Consider the following 16,145-nt stretch of genomic DNA (forward strand, 5'->3'; position numbering starts at 1 on the left):
TGCGAGTAGAATTAACGCGCGGAATAGAATCATCTTCAGAGCATTGAGAGAGGTCGCAGATGTCTCATGCTCGGCGGAACGATTGATCTGATCGTGCATGCAATACATGCAGTAGCACAGACACGCAGGCACTTTAAATGTGTGTTGGCTCCTTGAGTTGCAGTCGCCGTACGGAGGATCAATGTTTGAAAGGTGGGAATCACATCGAGCGCTTCAGGTGCCTCCACAAAATAGTGAGCTGTCGAGCTGTCAGGGAAGAAACTGCCGCTGTCCAAAACGCGCTTCTCTGCGGTCAAGCCACCTCACACGCTTCGATCCGCATCACTTACCGCCATCGACTAACCCGTTGCTACCGACGTCCAGCGGCTCCGATCAACCGACGCCGCTCAGAAGCTCCGGAGTGCGGGCCCTTCCGCTCTGAACTACCGTGCAGACGCTTGCCAGCAGAATCCTTCTCATACTCCCAAGGTGAACTGTAATTAGAACAAAAGGACATTGCGATGACATCAAGCGCGCGCATGCTGGTAGCGGATAGCAGCATAGGTGTAACAGCCGAGTCGCTTCGTCAGGCCCTACGTCAAGCTCGTCATCCCATCCTTCTTGCTGGGGCGGGCTTGAGCGCTGCTAGTGGAATACCGACGTTTAGAGGAGCCGGAGGTGAGTTTGGCGTCCCACAAGCCATGTAGTCGGCCCTGCAGCCGTCTTGCTGACATTTCATCTCCCATTTTTCTGCGACGCTCGCTGCTGCTGCCCATTTCGTCACCGTACCGGCCGTTGTCATTGTCAGGACTCTGGCGCCAACACGATGCTCTCTCCCTTGCAACGCCGTAAGTGACAAGATGCTGAACACACAAAAGAGTAGCTATAGGGGCGACGACGGCTGACTTGTCACACTTCTCATCGCTGCGACGTGCGACGTCTCCCTTGTAGCGAGGCATTCCGCAAAGACGCAAGCAAAGTCTGGCAGTTCTACCACTATCGTCGATCCGTCGTGCTTTCTGCCGCGCCCAATGCAGCTCATTTGAGTCTTGCCAAACTTCTGTGCACCTTTGGATCGCAACAAGATCTCGTGCGTACGCGAATAATGCCAAATGCCGAGTCGATCCATCTCATCACACAGAATGTTGACGGGCTTTCCGGGCGAGCTCTGCATGAAGTTGGATCGCTCGACGCTTCGACACTGGCGAATGCGCAAAAGTCGATCATTGAGATGCACGGCAACCTCTTCAAGACGATCTGCACCAGCTGTGGTGACACACACATCGATATGCGCCAGCCGCTCAGCGACGGATTAAGGGGCACCGAGGATCTCTCTGGCGCGTACAAATCCATTGCCGCGGAGCAGCTGCCGCGATGCGCGGTGGTCGGTTGCAATGGACTTTTACGACCCGGCGTTGTTTGGTTTGGCGAGTCGATCCCAGAGCTGGACCGAATACAGCCGCTTATTTCTCGCTGCGATCTCATCTTGGTCCTTGGCACTTCTTCTACAGTCTATCCCGCGGCCGGCTTTGCCGACGTTGTTAGACACTCCAATCACGGTCGGGTAGCAGTGTTCAACATCGAGGATCCCGCATCTTCGACAGACGGTGACGTGGATTGGTACTTTGCTGGCCCCGTAGAGAGGCTTTTTCCAGAAGTTCTGGGCTTGTAGCGCACGCGAGGATCATCAGGCTCAGCACACACCCACGCTCGCACGCCCACTCCAACTCAGTCGATGCATCCATCATTGTGAGACGCGGTCTATTGCAGCTGTTGATTGACATCAGAGCTCGAGATTGGTCGGTCCCATGTCTTGGATCCAAGGACGGAAGAAGTTGTCCACCGTGTCCTTGCTCTGATACTCGTTCCAAGTCGGGTTGGTCAGCCCCCAGGTGTCATTGAAGAAGCTCACGCCCTGTCGGGTGCGGTAGCTCCCCGCCAGCGACCAATGGGCCCATCCGATCTTGTTCTTCGTGGTGAAGTCGCGCAGGCACTTTTGCATCGTCACATTGGCGTAGCTTGAGTCCATGGCATCGCCGAATTCCGTCAGCAGCGTAGGCAGAGTCACATTGGCCTTCGGACAGCTGTACGGATTAGAGAAATCGGTCGAATTATTGCAGCCATCAGGACGAGCGGATTCGCCGAGCGCATTGAATCCGAATCGGTAGAGACCCGCTTGAATAGCACCGCAGTCCTCGAGATGGTTTCCATAGTAGGTCGACTGCTTGTACGCGTGAAGCTCAAGCACGGCTTTATTCGCCTTGCCAAACTCAGTGTTTTCGATGTCTGCGTACATGGCGGGCATCGACTGAGCATTGGAGACATAATTCATGTCATTGTTGACGTAAGGAGCGTCGAGGAGGTTGGCTTGGCTCGTAAGCGCCGAGAGATCGATGTCGTAGTCCAATCCGCTGATCGTGATGAGCAGATCTGGATTGGTAGCATGTATGTTTTCAGCGGCTTGCGAAACGTTGCCCCACCACGTCACCCAGTTGTATTCCAGGTCCGACTTGATCGTCGACTTGCGCAGCTCGTTTCGAAGCGACATGGAAACGATGTTGGTATGATTCTTAGCCCACTCGGCCATGTAGCGATGACCACGATGCCAGTTGCTGACGTTGAAGTACAAGTCGTCGAACCACGCGTTACCATCGTCGTGACTGCAGCACCACAAGGCTCGACTGACGTGGTTGTCGAGGTGCATAAGCATGCCCTGCTTTTTCTCCTCCTCGGCGATCATGTCGAGCACTTCGAGCCGCGTCGTGGTGTTGGTGATCTGTGGGTTGTTTTCGTGGATCATCCCCATGATTCGAGTAGCATTGGCCTCGCCCAACCCGTCGAGCAGCGCAGATTGAACAGTGACATCGTTGCCGTCATTTTCGTAGATCTGGTCGATCATCTGAATTGCATACGTGTGACGCACAAAGTTGTACCCAACGTACTTCATCATGCCAACAATGTCGGCGATCGACCGGAACTCGATGCCCTCTGGAAGCATGGTTTCTCCCGAGCCGGGCCAGTTGGTTCCGACAAAGATTACGGGCTCACCGTTGGCGTTCTTGATTTGATTACCGTTGGTAGAGAGAGGCCCATAAGGCCATGCATCACGACGAATGGGTGTCGCTGCGGCTAGAGCCGTCTGCACAGCGGCTGCTGCGAAAGGCAGAAGTGTCCAGAGGTTGTGCTTCATCTTCATAGGGGTAGCTTGAGCGGGGCGGGAAACTGTACGGTCAGTTTCACAAAGTGTTTCATTCCGCCATTTATAGCTTCCCGCAAGGCTGCCTTGGCATCAGCAACGCTTGCTCGGTCCGCGACTCTGCTTCGAAGGGCTAAGTGCAACGAAGCGTACCGTCACGAGATGCAGAGCTCTGGAGCAAGTCCCACAACTTCGAGCATGAACTCATCCTCAAGCTGATGCGCGCCGGCAAGCTAGCGGCGCTCTAAGCGAAGTCCGAGCTTGAAGAACTTGGGACGTCATGCCGTCAAGCGCCTTCGGGTCAGACTTTTCTCCACAGCGAAGAGGGGTGTCGTCAGAACCGACCAAGACCGACGCATGTCGAAACAGCCGTTTCGAACGAGGTTTTCGTCGGCCTTCGTTTAGAGCGGTGGAAACACGGCACGTAGGCTGCGAACGATGACGCCGAATCAGCAGAGTGGTGCAGCGATGCCGCCCACGATTGCATGAACCACGACATTGTGGGGGAAGGCGAGATTCCCGATGCGGGGTACATCCGAGGTAGACAGCCGAGATGGAAGAAGCGCGCATCGCTCCGTCTCGCGGCAGCCGCTCTGTTCGCCGCGATTCCCTCCGGCCCGACTGGCCTTTGACCTCTGCTTTCAATTTCTCAGCGCTATTCACCTTCAGATCCTGAAGCCGGATCAGATTGACAGAATGTATTCACGTAGGCGTACCGCCGGTCAGTCTCAGGGAGAAGTGCGGCAGATACTGTCCGGATTTTCGATACTTGCTCAAGGATGTAGACACAATGTTCAGAGGACTGGTGCTCAACATTTGCATCTCGGAAGCGGGCGGACGAAAACATCCATAATGACAGGACTGTCGTAGCATTGTCGGTAGGGTCGTGGAGCGGTACAAATACAGATGGTTTGCAACCAGATGATTGACCTCGAGCAGGGGCATGGTCTGCGGACGTAGAGCGCTTGCTATCCGACACAGAGCTACGAGCCGGTCAAGAAGGCGCTGTTACCCATGCTGGTAGTCGCATCAATCGTTGGGCCAACGCCAAAGAAGACACTGAAAAGATCAGAGCCGAGATATCTGCGACGATCGACGAGCGACATGGAGCTGGGCGGTTTGACTTCGATAGGTGCGTCGCGGTCGTGCCCCGAGGATCTGCCACCGACCTTTTGGAAGCTTGACTTGACGAGCCACGAGAGATGAGCTGTGAAAGTCGAGGAATCAGTTATGTCCAGTTGATCAAAACGCTTGCTGCACAGATATATCAACTCTTGCGTCGATCTTGTCTGGTCTGCATCGTGGAAATCGATGAGAAGGGCAGACGCTGCGGCTGCTTGGCTGAAGCGCCGCAGCAAATAGCCTGGAGCGTAGAGGAGCGCTCCGCTGATCTCGGGATCCGTGAAGATATCCATAAGCACCTGGCACGCTTGACGTACATCGTGTCTGTAAGCAACAACGAACCTCGCCGAATCCTCCTCGTATCGGGCGTCGTACCCATTGCTGCCCTTGAATGGACGCCCCATTTCGGCGACTTTGAGAGCAACAGCTGCCAGATAGATCTGCAAGGTCCAGCGATCGACCAAGCCCACGATCCTTTCGAGCCGGCTGCAGTCGGTTTCAGAGGCGAGCCATCGCTTTTCCAAGTCGAACAGTTGAGTCTGGAGGTACTTGAAACGATCCCAGTCGTGTGTCAGGTTCGATCGGGCGTTGCCCGGAGGTGCTTCAGCAAGCGGAAGCGGTGAATTGAAAGACATTTCGCCAAGCCACATCTGCAGCTCTTTGAGCATGGAAGCTGCGCGGACGAGGTAAGGCGTCGGAATTGAGCTGCGTGGTGGGCGCGGCGCTTTTGCCAGCAGAAGGTCGTGGTCGGTGAGATCCATGCCCTTGCCGGTGTCGATGGCAGCCAACGATTCAAAGGCCCTGAGGGAGGCCCAGAGAGGAAGCAGGCGATGCGAGAGCAGCGGAGCGTTGCGATCGCCGTCGAGCGCAGCCGTCTGTGCATGCCGGGCAACACTCTGCAAGACGTTGGATGCGTGACTCGCCAGCACCTTTTCGTCGGGCGATCCCGGGAACGCCTGGGGCCAGTATGCTATGAGAAGGATTGCCTGTACAGAGCCAATCGTTGGCTCTGGATTGCAGAGCTGCTGACCCAGCTGATCGAGCGCAAACGAGGCTAGTCCTGCATGAATCTCGGAGCGGAGAGAATTATCGCTCTGTGCGTGCGAGTCTTGATACAAAGCACCGATCGTGACCAACGCAGAGAGGAGGAAAGGCTCGGAATGAGAAAGGGACGCTGCATTGATCTTGCTGTCGAGGTCGAGGAAGGGGGCAAACACGTGGCAGTAGGTGAGGAAGACCTCCAACAATATCTGACCCATCTCGAGCGTGATGAAACCTGCGTCGATTGGATTACTGGCGGGCGCCTGTCGAGTGCCATCGCTGGAAGGGCGAATAAGGGCAGGAGACACTCGGGTGGTGAGGATGGCCGGATTGGAGGAGCGCCTGGACCCGGACGGCTCTTCGGCGGCGCCGCGCAATCCGTGGCTGTTGCTAGCGTCGTGGTGAGACAGGGTCTGGAGCGGAACGCTGGCTTCCGAGGCGACATCCTGGAGCTCATCGACTTCGGCATCGGAATCATCAACGGAGTCAGCTCGTTGGCGCTTGCGCTCGGGCTTTTGTGGCGAGGCGCCGGATCGAGAGGAAGAAGGGCGGGCGGCTGCGCCAGTGCCGTTGCGCTCAAAAGGTGCTGCTGGATGGCCATCGACCCTTTCGGCGAGACGGGCGACTGTGCGTTCGAGATTGTCGATGCGACGCACTGCGTCTGGAAGGGAATAGACAAAGCGTTCGGAAGGTTGGTGGTGGTGCATCGCTTCGCGGTGGTGCGCACCGGCGTGCATGTGGTTTGCGCCGCGCGTGCGATCGACGAACATAAGGTCCGACATGGTGGAGGCGTAGGGAGGGTGCGCTGAAGCGTGCGATGGTAGGCCACTGGCTGTCAAGTGGAGTGAAGCCTGCGACTGAGGACGCGTGGAAGTCGAGGAGGAGAAAGAGGCGCTGTGGGCCTTGCCGTCCCTGTCATCCGCGTGCACTTTGTTTGAGGAAGGTGTGCCGCCCGAATTGGCCTCGGAGGGTTCCTTGCAGACGAGCTTTAGCTTGAGGCAGCGCGCGCATGGGAAGACGCCGTCGCACTTGAGCTTCTGACCACGACAGCGGATGCAAGCCCTTTGGGACCGCTTGCGCTTCTTGGCTTCGGGTTCGGCATCCTTCATGCTGGAGGGCATGTCGGAGCCGTCCTTGAGATCGGCTAGTTGCATTTTGTCGTCAGGTGTGATGGAACGGCCCTGATTTGAGGGCGTGGCGGGTGGACTGGGAGCCTCGGCAGCACCGTCGAGGTTGCTCAAGACCGAGCCCTTTTGCGCGGGTTTTGGCTCCGACATGATGCTGATACAGGCGTCTTAACCGAGACGCTGTGGTGGTGGAGTCGATGCGTCGCGTCGATGCGAATGCGCTTAAAAAGTCGAAAGGTTGGTCTACCGTCGGCGTCAGGAAAGCAAAGCTAGCCAAGTCCTATCTGAGCGGAGCGAGAACCTCGTATGGATATGCATAAGAGACCGAAAGGATCTGCAGGTGCTTCTTGTCAAGCAAACGATGCGAGAGCCAACAAGGATGATGGTGTGCGAGGCGATGGTACTTTCCAAGAGGGTCAAATGGAAAAGGGTTGAGTGTGAGGGAGAGGAGATGAATCAAGTTTTGAGGTGCGAACGAATCGGATCGCAACGGCTCCCAAATGAAAGATTCGGAAGGTCAGAAGCCGTCCGAGTTGCGGAGAGGTCACAGCGGCTCGGGTCGCAGGCACGTCGCGGTGGCGCCAAGTTGCAGTCACAGCCATCTGCGGAGGCGGTCCAGAAGAAGAAGGAGATCGCCAAGGCCTGCCCCACTCGCACTACCGGCAGCATGTCGGACCATAGAGTATGTCTTCGGGAAGCAAACGAGCCACACCCAAGTCTAGCATCAGCATACATACGGAGCGCAGCAAGCGAATGCGGTTGTGCGGCTCCGGTGTGGTGGCGGCCTGCTGTACAGTGGACCGAGGATCTGCAGACAGTTGGCTTACCGGACCGGTTCGGCAGTCACCCAGAGCAGGGGTCATACACTACTTTGATACGCGGATAGAATCTCTCGACGGCAGCACGAACCGACAGGTGAGACAAGCCGCGAAGCATTGCACCCGATAATTCATGAACTCGGCTTCGCACAGTGGCTGCAAATGCAAGGCCGGCACCGGACGAGCCGTCGATGGGAATTTTTCGGCTTTTCGGGTCCCCAACGTGTTACGGTGGCTGATCTGGATCGCCGCCGAGCGGCAGCAGCGGCAGCAGGCAGCAGGCAGCAGCAAGAGGGACCCGACGAAATGCGGGAAGCCCGCTCGCGTTGCTAGGACAGTGGCGCGAAGCGTGAATCAACGGCGTTGCTCTTCCGAGCAGGCGTTCGACTCGGGTTGACCGATGAGAGCGTTTCAAGTGAGAAGCTGCGGTGGCAAAAAGTGACATGCATGTGCACTCGTAATTGCATCCCACCCAGCCGACCCAGGAAACGGTGCACTGGGCCGTTGCGAGACTCAGGAAAAGCGAAGGCCGGCATCGAGCCACGTAAGCGAGCCATGGCGCGGCACTGTCAGCCAAGCCCAAGTAATTCGACTGGAGCGATCCCCAAACCTTGATGCCAACACAGCCAGCCGGTCGATCCGAATTCTGACTTCATCGGCGCGTTCCCTCTGGAAGAAGAAGACGTCACATCACACACACAATCAATTTGCCCGGCGCTCTTGCCGACCGATCTGTCAGCGAGGCTGCAGTGTGGCTTGCACAGCTGTCATCACGGCAATACGTCGGCGCCGGTGCCTCGGTTCCGAATACCGAATCAGAGGCCCAGCATGGTGAATTGAACGCACTCGTCATCGGTGCAGAACGAGAGGCAGTTCAGAGCACCGTTACCCTTGCATTCGTTGGAGTTCGACTGCACAACGTGTGGTGCTCACCCATGCTCCAGGCTGTCGTGCGGTGAAGGCCGGAGAGAAGCGGACTGCTGACAAGCGAAAATAAAACGGCGCTAGACTCCACTCAAAGTCGCTTGCGCGCGTTCGCTGTGTAAAAAGACGGGCCGAACGCCACGCCTGAGTTACCAGAGCCAGGGCCAAAGACCGAATCAAAGTCCGACGAGACAATCGGGATCGGAAGCGGACACCTTTGTTCCAAAACCCGCTCTACCTGACCATGTTGGGCGTGGCTACGTCAAGCTGCTGTTGCCCCCCGTGGCTTCCACCTCGTGCTCGATCGGTGCGTGAACACGCCTTCTTCAACTCGCAACTCGCAGAGGTAAAACTGCGACCGGCACCCGTAGCCATCTGCTCTACGTCCTCAGTCTGGCGAGTCCGGGCCACCTTGGATATGGGCGTCCGATCGCTTACCAAGGAGGCGTCCCCTTGCTTTCATACATAGCCGAAGACGCTGCCTAGTGTTACCGCCCGAACATTGCCAAGATGCTCATGGGCGCCATTTCATCCGGTCGTTGCTCGGGGCACACTTCGACATCTGATCGAACCGAACGTCGACTGAGACCTGCTCAACGCGTCTAATGCCGTCTGACTTTTCGGGCCCACACGCACTAAAACACAGATCGGTCGCCGCCTGCATTGCCGTTGCAGATTCAACAGAGACACTTGGACATCATCATCCATTCAACGTCCCAGAACTTCGGAACCAGTCACCTATTTTCCCTTTCATCGCCGAGTCGGTGCCGGAGTCATTAGCGGCGCGGCCCATTTTCTCTTCCTCTGCACGTTCTATCCTGTTGCTACAACAGCGCAAAATGTAATGGCGCGTGTCTTAGCATTGCACACAACATGGCTCGCAAGCTAGTCAGTTTTGGATGGTAGCAGCTGCGACATAGGGCTCCGATCAGCTATGCACGCGACCTTTGCAAGGTCCCGGACTCCGGTTCATTTCGTCTGCGAATCGGCAGCAAGCAAGAACAGGCACCAAAACAGGCGCGCAAAAACTGGCTCCTGTCGATGTGGCATCTTCCGCTGCAGATCTGCAGCGAAGAATAGCACATTTTTCAATTCTTGGAATTGCATTAAAACTTAAGAATAGTCATTCGGCACGGCTTCGCACTTTTTGCTGCATCACTGTCTCGGTCGCCGAATTCACCGAATGGGGAGGTGAGCTGAGCAAAAAGTCTCTGTGAAACGCAACCACGAGCGAGCCAAGAATCTGGCAACTGTTTCGCCCTCTCTGCGCTGTTGCTGTAGTGTGCCTGTTTGCAACCTGTCGACCTTGGCAACTCTGCATGTCGCCATCCTCGTCGTCGTTCCAGTGTGCACGAGCATCTCAGTCTATACAATGTGCTCGGGCTCACAGTACACAAAGGACAATCACGTACCACGTTCTCGTTCGAAGGGAACAGATCGAGCGGGGCGCTCTGCATCCTTCGGCAACACGGGAAAACCTCGAAGAGAGGCTTTCGACTTCGCATCGGGAAGCGGCAATAGTTGCAGCGAAATCAGTGTTGGAGCAAAAAAGCTGTGTGTGTGAAAGGCAGGAGCAGCAGCAGCATCAGCAGCAGAGACGACCGATGCTGCCGTGTGGGAGCACAAGGCGTGTGCTGCCAGAAATAGAATCTTGGTGCATCCCGTGAGAGAAGGCGAACTCCGAATTCGCTTAGAAATGGAAAAAGGATTGGCTTCGGCCAATCATTCATGCAGCTTGAATTCCGGATCACTCTGCACCATGCGCAAGTTGTGTGGGTCGCGGGCACAACACAGCAGCGCGTATAGCCCAATCCCTGGCGGTCTCTTCGTCGACCGTTGCCACCCCTCAGCATTGCGGGTAAAGCAAAAGGGGTTCGGCTCTCAACTTTGTAATCAAGTAGTCTTCCCTGCTGCTGACAACCCAGCTGCAGCATGCGAGTTCGGCGACAAGTCGGCCCCAATGTGAAAAAGGGATGGCAGTATGAACGACCTTGCCGAATCCCAACATCCCTCGGGCCCTCGATGCATTTAAGTTGCATTTGCATGTGAGTGCTTCCCGTGTCAGCACCCACACTGTCCTCAACACCTCGCATATGGATCGCTTTCGGCACGCAAGGCTCGGGGGAACCAATGGTGTGTGAGTGGCAAGCCGTCAAATTCAGGCGACAATGACCCAATGCCGAAGGAGATTGCATTGCTTCAGACAGCTTCCTACGGTCCTACGCAGGCGACGATCGTACAACCGCACTGTTGTGTGCATTGTACGCCTGCGTCGCGGTTTCGTGTGTTGGCACACAGAGACACAGTGGCAGTTTACAAGGTTTGAATGCGTATGCAGAGGCAAGCTTCACGGTGACTTTGTCCATTCTGGGTCCGCTCCTTGAAGAGATACGGCAATAAGGACCGCAGCAAGGTCTTGCGCGAATCGAAGCGCCGGCCAACTCCTTAGCTTTACGCTGGGGTTCGGCCCCCGCCTTCCGCCTCGCGAGTCGTTTTCCCATCGACGCGCGAGGTAGCATCCCCTTCCCGCTCGGAGTGCGCAACCTTGCTAATCGGGCCGATCACGTCGTCTGAAGCATCCGATCTGCCTGGTAGGCTGCAAGCAGATATCTTGACGTGTTGGATCTTTCCGACACGCCATTTAGAGCTCGACCAAAGGGTAGTTTAACACGAGCGTCCCCCACCGCACCGAAACGCAAGTGGAGCAACTGAGCTCACAACACGCATTAGGCAGTGGCGACAGAGGATGTTGGCCAATGGCTCCCGACGCTTGGATCGAGTGGTGTGGGGGGCCGAGTGTGGGATTGCGGTCTAACACCACGTGTAGACTAGACACCAAAACCTCGCAAATCGTCCGCTCGGCCTCTGACACGACGCCGTATTTTGTACAACTGCAGTACTCGAGTGACACAAGCTTGACCCCACAGCGACCGAATCGCGTCTGTCGTGACCGCCCTTTTGGAAAGCTTTGAAGTATCATGCCCCGCCCTTCCACGATATATCAAAGGTGTCCTTCTATGCAAAACTCTGAACCTACACGAGCACCGGTGTGATCAAGTGGTGTGTTAACAACCACCCTCCGTTGCCGAAGCAGTGTCTTCCTCTCGCCCCACTCCAACCTTCCAAGGTTCTGAGCGTGTAGGCGCTGGCGTCGACCTATACCGCAAAGTTGTGCGGGGGCAACTCGGTCATAGCGGGGTCGGGGCGCCGCGCCGCTGTGTTGGACAATCCTCGCCCCTCTAGCAGCACTGCGATGAGGGCCTATCTGAGCGTGCCAGCCACATGAAAAGAGCATTGCATTCGTTTACCCCACATCCTGCCTACTTGCATTCGTTTACCCCACATCCTGCCTACTTGAGATCTGTCAACATAAAGAGGGTTCGAGATCGGCTCGAGCCCCGCATTCTTTTCGCACCCGCCCCCTCCTCCATCACAAGACAACAAAAGGCTTGCCTCGTCCATCACGAAAACCTATTCAAGCTGTTTCGTAGCGCAGTGGCTGAGCTTCATCAGTTTCGAGTCAATATGGCTGCCGAAAGGGAACCCTCCACCAAAGGGAGCGTCGGCGAGAAGGATGAAGCACGCCAATCTCATCTGACGCCTGTGTACTACTCGACCAATGAGGCCAGCCGGCCAGGATTCGACAGTCATGTGGTGCGAAAGATCAGCACCCTCGGCGCCACTGCCGGAACTGTTAAGAATGTGGCCGCTGATGGAGATATCATCCTCCTTCCAACGCCGTCCAATGACCCCAACGATCCCCTCAACTGGTCTCGCGCATACAAATGGTACCTGACCTGCATTGTCTGCCTTGGCGCTTTCATGTCCAACCTCACCACTGCCGGCCCCAGTATCGCCATCATCCAGACCGGCATGACTTTTGGCACCGCCCCCACCACCACCGCCTACTTGTTCTCTTGCGCCGCCTTGATGCTTGGCTTTTCCATGTTCTGGTGGTCTCCCTTGGCGTCCAAGTTCGGCAAGCGACCCATTTATGTCTTGACCTACATCGTATACTGTGCGTGCTGCTTTGGCGCAGGCGCCTGCAAGACGTTCGGCGCCCAGCTCGCCGTCCGTATGATCATGAGCTCAGCCGCCGGCGCTGGGGAGATGCTTGGCCCGCTCACCATCAACGACATTTGGTTCGTGCACGAGAGGGCCACTCCCATGGCAGCCTACAACGCATTCCTTTCGGTCGGAGTGGCATTCGGCATCATCATCGACGGCGCCATCATCAACACATATCCTTGGCAATACATCTACTGGGTCAACGGTCCTGTCATCGCCGTCATCTGCATTCTTGTTAGCTTCAGCTTCCCGGAGACTTCCTTCCGCAGACCGGCGCTTGAGACGGTCACCAAGAGCCAGCACCGTCACATCGACCTTTCCCACAAAAAGACGTGGGCGCAGAACCTCAGCCTCTACAGCGGCATCTGGACGCAAGAGAGCTTCCTCACCCTGTTTATGCGACCTTGGCTGGCGCTCATGCTCCCCGCAGTTGCATGGGCCGCCTTTGTTTGGGCTGTCAGCGTAGGCTTTGTAGTCGCCGTCGCGAGCAACGTCGCGCTCGCTTACGGCATGACCTACCACTTTGGACCGCTTCAAGTCGCTTACTGCTGGTTCGCCGGCATCATCGCCAGTCTGCTTGGTCTCGTCGCCGGTCCTCTCGCGGACAAGATCAGCCATCGTGCCACTGTCAAGAATTCGGGCATCCGAGAGCCCGAATTTCGCCTACCAGCCGCCTTCCCCGCGATCGTCACCAGTCCGCTTGGTCTGGTTCTCTACGGTCTTGGCATCCACAATCGTCTCCATTGGATCGTGCCGACGTTGGGCATCGCTCTGTGCAATTGGACCATCGTGGCCGGCACCATGGTCCCGCTGGTGTACGCTGTCGACTCGTACAAGCCAATCTCGGAGGAGGTGGTGACGTGCATCCTCGGCTACAAGGCGCTCTTTGGCTTCCTGCTCGCCTTCTACACAAACAAGTGGGTTCAGAACGAAGGCTACCTCAACGCTTTCGGTGAAATGGCCTCCATCTCGGCCGCTGCTTTCTTGCTTGCGATTCCGTTTGTTTTCTTTGGCAAGCGCATTCGTCAGGCGTCGCTCAACTGGAAGGTCTTTCGCATCATTCGCTGGGATGCGGATCGTGACGATCTCGTTCTTGAAGACGACTAGGACCTCGATCTAGATTGCGGTCAGATTTGTAAAGGGGTTGGATGTACAGTATACTATAGCATGACGTGAAATGGCGAGTCTCTTGCACCTGGCTCGTTGCGGCCATCTTGGCAAGCCACGTTCGTGAAGAACATCAGAAGTCGAGACCGTACAGCTGACAGACGGGAGAAAAGTCGGCGGGCTGGTCCGAAAAGCCCCACGACATGGATACCGCGTTGGTCTGCGAGTCCGCCTTTGCGTTTGACGGGATAGTGTAGCCGTGCGATTGCATCGCTTTCAGCGTCGTTCCATTCTCTGCACGCTGCAGGCTTTCCAATTTGCTGCAAAGGCGACCACAAGCCGCATTCACCTCCTCGACGACGTTGGCCTGCTGCTGCGAGGTGCAGTCAGGATTGCCAGCGTACCTCGATGCGACCCGTATGTTGATGTAATACTCGATGAATTGCAATACCAGACTCACCACTGATCCTTGCGTCAGAGTATTTGCATTTGCATAGTCGTCAGAGGTCAGGTAGTTGCGCACGGTGCTGGTCACGGTTTCAGATCGGTTCGCAGTCCAGCCAGCAACCACGGTTGTCCCATTGACCGTACCACGTGCGGCTTCTCCAAGGCAGCCCAAGGCGGTCTTGCACATCGTTGGAAGTTGGCGTTCTCGGAGATCGAGACCTGGATCGAGTCCGAACACCTCTTCCAACGCACTATCTAGTGATGGAGGTCCTTCGAGTCGACCAGATTGGGATACTGTTGGAATCACTTCATGTTCGATCCTAACCCAGACCGCGGTCAGGTCGCTGACGGTTTGTCGTCCATGATCCTTGGTAGAAATCTTGTTTGGCAAGATATCCAGCCTCCTGAAACCGATGGCAAGCAAGCTGCTGCTGGTGTCGCAAGTCGCTGTTGACGCCAGCAGAGTTGCAGGCTGTGCCGCAGTTGAGAGAAGCCAGGTGAGGGAAAGGACAAGTGCTGCCAGAGCCCATTCTCTACGGGTGAAGAAAGACATGGCAAGTGCTGTCCGAAAGGTGATTCAGGTGGCCGTTTGTGCGATAATGGGTCCCCCTAGCGAGGCGCTGTTGGGTAGGTTAAATTCCGTCAAACTCCTTGAACCGACAAGAGATCCGATACAAGCACGCAGTGCTCTGTGCTGACAAGCCCCAAAGGTCGAGATGATCGGATCCTCCTTGTCGTGTTTCGGTCAAGTTGGCGCAGTTGAGACGTAGGCGCAGGAACGTGGAGCTGAGATCATGGATGCGACCACAATATACGAGATGAGGTTTCCTCATTGGGAACAAAGGGCGTGCACGTCGCTTGTAGCATTCTGCCAGTGTGAAATGACGACAACCTGTTGATACAGATTCTGGCTCTAAATTAGCGCCGAAGAATGCAACAGCGATAGCCAAACCGATTGAGATCAAGCAACGCAGCAAAACACCACAGAGCGGCCTGCCGCCTCGCCGAATGCCAAACAGGGTTCGATGCAATGTGACATGTTCTAGAATAATACAACACGATCTGCATTCAATTAGACAGCTGGACTTTGATCTCCGCTTCATTGTGACAAGTCTGAACAGGGAGTCACGATATAGAAGAGTTTACCTAGAGTTCTTCTTGAGGGTTGCTGGAATATACTTGCAGGGCTGGCAATTCTTTCCAAACCTCCAGCAAACATCAAGCCGAAGTAGGGGCCTTGCTCAGCATCTGGGGACCTGAGACTACCTTGCAGACGGTTGCGGTTAACATGATAAGAGCGGGGAGGCAATGCAAGACCCCACATCATTGGGGAAACCAATAACCAATTAGCCAGATCGGTTGTCGAGATCTGGTGGGCGCGTGGAGGTCCTAACAGATGGCAGAAGGGCAAGGACCAAGGTTGCTTGGAACGGATGACAATGTGGCAATTGCTCAGGAGGTTGCAGACTGGCGTGCCCCTGCAGCAGAAGAAGCTTGAGCAAAGCTGAGAGGCCCAGGACTGCTCAAAACATTGGCCTTGTGATACTTCTTGTCATAACCAAATTCTTTGTCTCCTGACTCTCTTTCACCATACTCTGCCTCCTGTGCATCTAATCCCTCTCCTTTGGCTTCCTCTGCAGCGTTGTCTTCGCCATCCCTGTTGACCAATTTGGGCAAGAACTCGCCAGGCCTGCGACAAGTGCTTTCACATAAAGTCATGATGAATGCGGTGGTGATCTTGTCGATAGGGCTAGCAGACATATGCCAGACATTAGACGCCAAGATGTTGAGCTCCTCATCTGTTAGAATGTGCTTAATCCAGACTGCGGTTTTATGGCGAACAAGCAAGATAGAGTGGCGCTGGAGACGCGCGCTCAGAATTATCTTTGTATTGCCAAAGACGTGCACTACAAATTTTCTGGGACGCGTTGTAGTTCATTGGAATTATCTGGGAATATTGCGCGTCAAAGTCAAGACTACAAATCAGAAGACATGCACTACAAAAGACCAAGGCATCCAAAGTCAACAACGCAGACATTCATAGTCAACTCTGAGAGACGTGCACTACAAAGACTTCCTTGATGGACGGAGAGAGATCATTCCACTTTTGCCACACGCTCCCATTGTAAACATGTCCCTTGTTGTCTGCCCTGTCTGCCGTCTCAGCTACTCCCCCTCCAACATCACCGCCCACATCCGCTGCTTCCATGCTGGTGTGCGTGTATCTCAGGAGGCAGCTGCCGCCAGCGGCCTGGTGGCATGCAACTGCGGTCAGGTAGTCTTCAATGCAGCGGCACTGAAGAAGCATCAGGGCAT

General features: G+C 55.7%; 9 protein-coding genes across 9 annotated transcripts; 3 read left to right on the forward strand and 6 right to left on the reverse strand.

Moving 5' to 3' along the window:
* Positions 1-349: 349 nt before the first annotated feature.
* On the reverse strand, positions 350-938 carry PHSY_006082 (ABC transporter; the record flags this gene model as incomplete). The annotated part of the gene is made up of 2 exons (XM_012336685.1): positions 350-473; positions 577-938. The coding sequence occupies 2 exons, from the start codon at positions 936-938 to the stop codon at positions 350-352; spliced, it is 486 nt and encodes a 161-aa protein (XP_012192075.1).
* A 146-nt stretch (positions 939-1,084) lies between these two features.
* PHSY_006083 (hypothetical protein) lies at positions 1,085-1,651 on the forward strand (the record flags this gene model as incomplete). Its single annotated transcript, XM_012336686.1, has 1 exon — positions 1,085-1,651. One exon carries the CDS (start codon positions 1,085-1,087, stop codon positions 1,649-1,651), a length of 567 nt encoding a protein of 188 aa, XP_012192076.1.
* A 111-nt stretch (positions 1,652-1,762) lies between these two features.
* PHSY_006084 (glycoside hydrolase) lies at positions 1,763-3,175 on the reverse strand (the record flags this gene model as incomplete). Its single annotated transcript, XM_012336687.1, has 1 exon — positions 1,763-3,175. One exon carries the CDS (start codon positions 3,173-3,175, stop codon positions 1,763-1,765), a length of 1,413 nt encoding a protein of 470 aa, XP_012192077.1.
* A 210-nt stretch (positions 3,176-3,385) lies between these two features.
* PHSY_006085 (siderophore transcription factor) lies at positions 3,386-3,745 on the reverse strand (the record flags this gene model as incomplete). The annotated part of the gene is made up of 1 exon (XM_012336688.1): positions 3,386-3,745. The coding sequence occupies one exon, from the start codon at positions 3,743-3,745 to the stop codon at positions 3,386-3,388; it is 360 nt and encodes a 119-aa protein (XP_012192078.1).
* Positions 3,746-4,158: 413 nt separating this feature from the next.
* On the reverse strand, positions 4,159-6,615 carry PHSY_006086 (potential fungal zinc cluster transcription factor; the record flags this gene model as incomplete). Its single annotated transcript, XM_012336689.1, has 1 exon — positions 4,159-6,615. One exon carries the CDS (start codon positions 6,613-6,615, stop codon positions 4,159-4,161), a length of 2,457 nt encoding a protein of 818 aa, XP_012192079.1.
* A 211-nt stretch (positions 6,616-6,826) lies between these two features.
* Positions 6,827-7,680, forward strand: PHSY_006087 (hypothetical protein; the record flags this gene model as incomplete). Its single annotated transcript, XM_012336690.1, has 2 exons — positions 6,827-7,299; positions 7,437-7,680. 2 exons carry the CDS (start codon positions 6,827-6,829, stop codon positions 7,678-7,680), a joined length of 717 nt encoding a protein of 238 aa, XP_012192080.1.
* Positions 7,681-7,796: 116 nt separating this feature from the next.
* On the reverse strand, positions 7,797-9,664 carry PHSY_006088 (cAMP-dependent protein kinase regulatory subunit; the record flags this gene model as incomplete). Its single annotated transcript, XM_012336691.1, has 2 exons — positions 7,797-7,952; positions 9,620-9,664. The coding sequence occupies 2 exons, from the start codon at positions 9,662-9,664 to the stop codon at positions 7,797-7,799; spliced, it is 201 nt and encodes a 66-aa protein (XP_012192081.1).
* A 1,825-nt stretch (positions 9,665-11,489) lies between these two features.
* On the forward strand, positions 11,490-13,382 carry PHSY_006089 (transporter; the record flags this gene model as incomplete). The annotated part of the gene is made up of 1 exon (XM_012336692.1): positions 11,490-13,382. One exon carries the CDS (start codon positions 11,490-11,492, stop codon positions 13,380-13,382), a length of 1,893 nt encoding a protein of 630 aa, XP_012192082.1.
* Positions 13,383-13,515: 133 nt separating this feature from the next.
* Positions 13,516-14,382, reverse strand: PHSY_006090 (GPI anchored protein; the record flags this gene model as incomplete). Its single annotated transcript, XM_012336693.1, has 1 exon — positions 13,516-14,382. The coding sequence occupies one exon, from the start codon at positions 14,380-14,382 to the stop codon at positions 13,516-13,518; it is 867 nt and encodes a 288-aa protein (XP_012192083.1).
* Positions 14,383-16,145: the final 1,763 nt, after the last annotated feature.

The sequence above is a fragment of the Pseudozyma hubeiensis genome (genome assembly GCF_000403515.1).
Source record: "Pseudozyma hubeiensis SY62 DNA, scaffold: PHS57, whole genome shotgun sequence".
Taxonomy (NCBI): domain Eukaryota; kingdom Fungi; phylum Basidiomycota; class Ustilaginomycetes; order Ustilaginales; family Ustilaginaceae; genus Pseudozyma; species Pseudozyma hubeiensis.